At 56.5% G+C, this 6,000-nt stretch overlaps 1 protein-coding gene across 2 annotated transcripts in view; it reads left to right on the forward strand.

The window, feature by feature from the left end:
• Positions 1–5,429, forward strand: part of PLBD2 (phospholipase B domain containing 2) — a 28,271-nt gene extending 22,842 nt beyond the window's left edge. Inside the window, exons 7-12 of one of the 2 annotated variants that reach the window (XM_005572326.5) lie at positions 478–638; positions 1,224–1,319; positions 1,586–1,657; positions 2,960–3,112; positions 3,764–3,926; positions 4,493–5,429. In XM_005572326.5, coding sequence (XP_005572383.3) covers positions 478–638; positions 1,224–1,319; positions 1,586–1,657; positions 2,960–3,112; positions 3,764–3,926; positions 4,493–4,660 — 813 coding nt within the window. In that variant the 3' untranslated portion in view covers positions 4,661–5,429. The remainder of the gene's footprint in view (positions 1–477; positions 639–1,223; positions 1,320–1,585; positions 1,658–2,959; positions 3,113–3,763; positions 3,927–4,492) is intronic. The other variant, XM_045366027.3, reaches the window with a different exon arrangement.
• The last annotated feature ends 571 nt before the right edge of the window (positions 5,430–6,000 follow it).

A 6,000-nucleotide genomic window follows, 5' to 3' on the forward strand; every position in this document is an offset into this window, starting at 1 on the left:
GGCCTCCCAAAGTGCTGGGATTACAGGCCCGAGCCACTGTGCCCAGCCCTTTTTTTCCTCTTTAAAGAGAAAAAAAAAGTCACATTTATGGATATGGCTATCTTTTAGCTGTTTTCAGCTTTTTGTTGTTGTTGGTGGTGATGGTGGGTTTTTTTTTTTGTTTTGTTTTTTGTGGGGTTTTTTTTGTTGCTTTTTGTTTTTTGTTTTAGATAGGCTCTCTGTTGCCCAGGCTGGAGTGCAGTGGCGCAATCTCAGCCCACTACAACCTCCGTCTCCCAGGTTCAAGCAATTTTCATGCCTCAGCTTCCCTAGTAACTAGGATGGCACTCCATGCCATCGCCATGGCACTCCAGCCTAGGCAAGAGTGAGACTCCATCTCAAAAAAAGAAAAAAAAATATGAGCCATGACTGATGAAGTACTGCCACTTGGTGGCAGCATGCCTAGGCTGTGTAACGGTCCCCTTGACCTTCCCACAGGTAACACTGGAGACCACCATTGGCAACAAGAACCCAGCCCTGTGGAAGTACGTGCGGCCCAGGGGCTGTGTGCTGGAGTGGGTACGCAACATTGTGGCCAACCGCCTGGCCTCGGATGGGGCCACCTGGGCAGACATCTTCAAGAGGTTCAACAGCGGCACGTGAGTGGGCTTCTGGCCCTGTGGCTTCCCCTGCACCAAGAAATAGACCAACCTCCCCTTTAACACTCAGACCCCCAGGGACCAGATGTGGCACCCAGGCCACACACCCCACGCCCTCCTTTGTTTCATACATGGGGAGACTGAGGCTAGGGAAGGAAAGGATTTGCCCCTCCCCTGCAGGCTCCTCAGCCTAGGAAGGAGTGCCTTGGTGGCAGTACAGGAAGAGCACTTGGAACCTGAAGACTCTCAAGGGGACAGCGGGGAGGGCTGTTTGAGGAGGTGGACGTGGGTGGATGGCAGGGCCTGTGAGCCAGAGACACTGGAACTGGGCAGTGCAGATCTTACAGCATCCAGCAGAGCAGCTGACCTAGGGAGCCATAGAATATTCTGGAACAGTCAAGCAGCATGACGAGAGAGGAGTTTGTGGATACCTGGTCATGCTGCAGTGTCAGGGTGTCAGCTGAATGGCCAGACACCCCCAGGCCCACTTCCTGTGATTCCTAGCTGAGTGGGACACTGTGGGGCGGGGAGAGCTGGGGAGGTGGCCCCAGGCTCTGTTCAGTCCTCCTTCCCCCTGCCCGGCAGGTATAACAACCAGTGGATGATTGTGGACTACAAGGCGTTCATCCCGGGTGGGCCCAGCCCCGGGAGCCGGGTGCTCACCATCCTGGAGCAGATCCCGTGCGTATCCTGGGAGGGAGGGGGTAGGGGCTTGGGGCAGAGGGGACTGCCAGGGTGAAGGCCCGGAGCCATGCTGGCACTGTGCAGTGAGGGAACGATCTCAGGAGGTTGTGGCTGGAAGAGAAGGTGTCCCTGGTGGGGGCTGAAGTTCAGGACTTAATCCTTCCCCCAGCCAATGGGGAGCCATCGGGGCTCCCCGAGCAGGGCAGTGCCCACAGGAGCCCCTTTTCTGATCACCTCCCCCCCATCTCTCTTCTCGGTCTCAGCGGCATGGTGGTGGTGGCCGACAAGACCTCGGAACTCTACCAGAAGACCTACTGGGCCAGCTACAACATACCGTGCGTGCCTTCTCACCCCGCTCCCCGTCACCCTCGAGGGCATCCACCTTGCTACTTGCCCAGCTCCTTCCTAGGCAATATTTTTAAACCCACAGAACGAAGAATCCCAGCCTACCCCCTCTTCTGGCCAGGAGAGCCCAGACAGTTTGGCAGTGTAGTTGCGTGGCTTAGGTCAGCATCCATGTGACCTCTGGTTCTAACGCCCAGAGCAGGGTGGTGTGGGATGGCCAGGCTCAGGGACTGACCCCTGCCAGGGTCTGTGACTGGATCTGCCTTACTAGGCTGTACAGCCGTCACCTCCTGAGGCTTACTTACTTTACCTGCATTTTCTCATTTGACTCTTAAAACTGCCACATGTGGTCACTAGAGTTCCTGTTCCCATCTCACAGATGATGAAACTGAGGCCCTGAGAAAGTACCTCACTTTCCCAAGTTTCCTCTGTTGGCGAATGGTGAAGGCAGGATTTGTTTTTTGTTCTGAGACAGAGTCTCACCCTGTCACCCAGGCTGGAGTGCAATGGCACAATCTCAGCTCACTGCAACCTCCGCCTCCTGGGCTCAAGCGATTCTCCTGCCTCAGCCTCCTGAGTAGCTGGGCTTATAGTCGCCAGCCACCATGCTTGGCTAATTTTTCTATTTTCAGTAGAGACAGGGTTTCACCATGTTGGCCAGGCTGGTCTCAAACTCCTGAGTCAAGTTATCCACCTGCCTTGGCCTCCCCAAGTGCTGGGATTACAGGTGTAAGCCACTGCACCCAGACTGAAGGCACGATTTGAAGCCATGTCTTTTGGGCCCCAGAACCCAAGCTCAGCCACTCCACCAAGCCACCCCCCAGCACAAATGGAAAGACATTATTGTTATCCCAAATGGCGTAGTTTTTTTTGTTTTGTTTTTTGTTTTTTGAGACAGAGTCTCGCTCTGTTGCCCAGGCTGGAGTGCAATGGCGCAATCTCGGCTCACTGCAGCCTCTGCCTTCCGGGTTCAAGTGAGTCACCTACTTCAGCCTCCCGAGTAGCTGGGATTACAGGCACATACCACCGTGCCTGGTTGATTTTTGTATTTTTAGTGGAGATGGGGTTTCACCATGTTGACCAGGCTAGTCTCGAACTCCTGACCTCAGGTTATTTGCCCCCCTTGGATTCCCAAAGTGTTGGGATTACAGGCGTGAGCCACTACGCCCTGTCTGAATGTCATAGTTGTAAGTGATAATGTCCTGGTGTGACTGCCCTTCCCCTCCCTGGCCACAACCTTGGCTGAGTGAGGCCAGTGGGGGGTCATGGGTGACCGTCCTTGTCCCCGGCAGGTCCTTCGAGACTGTGTTCAATGCCAGTGGGCTGCAGGCCCTCGTGGCCCAGTATGGGGACTGGTTTTCTTATGACGGGAGCCCCCGGGCCCAGATCTTCCGGCGGAACCAGTCCCTGGTACAAGACATGGACTCCATGGTCAGGCTGATGAGGTAGGTGCTGGTTGGGTGGTGGGTTGGGGAGAGGGAGGCCGCAGGAACACAGAACTTCCTATGTGCTCTTTGTACCAACTCATTCAAACTTTGCCGCCAGCCCCAGAGGGCCAGCAGGGGGTGGTCAGACGTTGGACACCAGTGCAGCAGCTCGGTGGCCGCGCTCCACTTGGGTCCTGTCACAGTCCCCATAGCTAAGGGAGGATGCTAGACATTTCCTGAGTGACCTGTACTGCTGGGCACTATGCTTGGTACCAGAAACAACAGGTAGAAAACCTGTGCCCCCACTGTCCTGTCTCGTGTGGTGCAGAAATCCATCAAGTTCTTGCACTGGTGTCAATGTGTAAAGATGGCTGTGTTCCAAGAGAGGCTATCCGGGGACAAGCGGCTGCCTCACCTGGCTGGGGCGGTGGCATGGAGCTCTTCCCTGAGGATGGGTGCCTGAGCAGAGAGCTGAATAATGGAGGCAGAGTGACTTAGGTGAAGGGTCCAGGCCCCTGGCAGAGGAACTGTCGGGGGCAACGTGCGGTGGGAGGGGCTCATCAGGCTGAAGGCTGGCGGCTGTTAACCGGGCTGCCCATGAGGATTTGGGCCCCTGTCTTAACCTCTCCTTCCTGGGATGACTGATGTTCCCTCCTTTTCCCCATCCAGGTACAATGACTTCCTCCATGACCCCCTGTCACTGTGCAAAGCCTGTGACCCACAGCCCAATGGGGAGAATGCTATCTCTGCCCGCTCTGACCTCAACCCGGCCAATGGCTCCTACCCTTTCCAGGCCCTGCGTCAGCGCTCCCATGGGGGCATCGATGTGAAGGTGCTGCCTCCTCCCTAGGGCCTGGAGGCTGGGGGCCTGAGGGCTGTGGGTGGGGGGAGTCACCATCACCAGTTTGGGGGAGGAGACAGGTTGGGGCAAAGCTGATGGTGGGACAGGAATGACAGTCAGAATTGGGCTGTGGTTGGGGTCACAGTAAAGGTGACAGTATGGGCTGGGCATGGTGGCTCACGCCTGTAATCCCAGCACTTTGGGAGGCCCAGGTGGGCAGATCACTTGAGGTCAGGAGTTTGAGACCAGCCTGGCCCATATGGTGAAAACCTGTCTCTACTAATAATACAAAAATTAGCCGGGCATGGTGGCGGGCGTCTGTAATGCCAGCTACTCAGGAGACTGAGGCATGAGAATTGCTTGAACCCGGGAGGCAGAGGTTGCAGTGAGCCGAGATCATGTCACTGCACTCCAGGCTGGGTGACAGAGCAGAGACTCAAAAAAAAAAGTGACAGTGCAGAATTGGGCTGTGGGGTCAAGGTCAGGGTAGGAGGCCGGGCGCCTGGATTGGGGCAGGCCAGGGCCCCTGCTCAGCTGCGGCTCTGCCCTGTCCCCAGGTGACCAGCACGTCGCTGGCCAGGATCCTGGGCCTGCTGGCGGCCAGCGGTCCCACGTGGGACCAGGTGCCCCCGTTCCAGTGGAGTACTTCGCCCTTCAGCGGCCTGCTGCATATGGGCCAGCCAGACCTCTGGAAGTTCGCGCCTGTCAAGGTTTCGTGGGACTGAGGCTCTGTCCCTGCTCTGCTGCTTTCGCCCCTGCTGACCCTCGGCAGGGCCACCCCATCCCAAGGCCACCGGACCTCCAACCCCAGCCCCTTCTGGGGGCTTTGTTCTCTGATCTGGGGTCTGAATTATCTCCTCCTAGGGTGGGGCACGAACCTGATGGGGCTCAGAACTGACTCCCTCTCTCCCCCGAGGTGGGTGGGCACCACGGTGTCTCCTCTGCCCCCGCCCTGCATCTCCCACTCTCTGTTTCTCTCTGTTTCCTGCTGCTGCTCTCTCGATCTCATTCCCACCCCTGGGGCCCCTTCCTCGTGCTTCTCCTTCCTGAGGGCTTGGGAAGGTCCTGGGGTCAGACTCTGGGGCTCCCATGGGGTGGGAGGAGCCTGTTACAGCACCCTTCTCCCAGCTGCATTCCCACGGGTGGCCCTGGAGCTGGTGAGTTTTGTCTGGGCATTGTCTCCGGCTGGCGTTGCTCCTCCCAGCTCTGGCCCCTCTGCTCCCTCAGGAAGCAGTCCCTTCGTCTCCCTTTCTGGACAGCTTCCTTGAGGACAGAAACTTGAAAACAAACACAAACCAAAGTTTCTGGCCATCTGTGGCTGGCGGGTTCTGAATGTCCTCTCTCCATGTCAGGCAGAGGGTCAGCCCCCATGCTTCTGCCTCAGGCCCCCACCCCACCCCAGGCCTGTCCCTCACCTCAGGGCCATGCCCACAGCGCCCTGATGGAGGAACCAGACTGCAGGCTGTGCCACCATTAAACAAGAGTGGCTCTGGCCCCATGCTGTGCTTCTTGGGGTGGCAGGGAAGCCGGGGTCAGCGCCTTTTTTCCTCTCAGGTTTGCGTTCTGTGCCATCATCCCCCATGCAGCCTCCTGTACAGCCCTCTGTCTGTCCTTCTGTCCATTCACTCATCTGCCAACATACTCACCCGTCATCCATCTGCACAGCCTCCCACCCACCCATCCATCTTCCATCCATCCACCCACCTACCTATCCATTTATCATCCATCCACCCCGCCATCCACCCACCCATCCAACCATCCAATCATCCAGCCAACCATTCAGCCATCTCTATCTGTCCATTTTCTTTCTTTTCTTCCTTTCCTTTCCTTTTGTTTTTCCTTTTTCCTCATTTCTTTCCTTTCCTTTCCTTTCCCTTCCTTTTCTTTTCTTTTCTTTTCTTTTCTTTTCTTTTTTCTTTTCTTTCTTAGGGAGTTTCACTCTGTTGCCCAGGCTGGAGTGCAATGGTGCAATCTCTGCTCACTGCAACTTCTGCTTCCCGGGTTCAAGTGATTCTCCTGCCTTAGCTTCCCCAGTAGCTGGGGTTACAGGCATGAGCCACCACGC

The sequence above is a fragment of the Macaca fascicularis genome, chromosome 11 (assembly GCF_037993035.2).
Source record: "Macaca fascicularis isolate 582-1 chromosome 11, T2T-MFA8v1.1".
In the NCBI taxonomy this organism is placed as follows: Eukaryota; Metazoa; Chordata; class Mammalia; order Primates; family Cercopithecidae; genus Macaca; species Macaca fascicularis.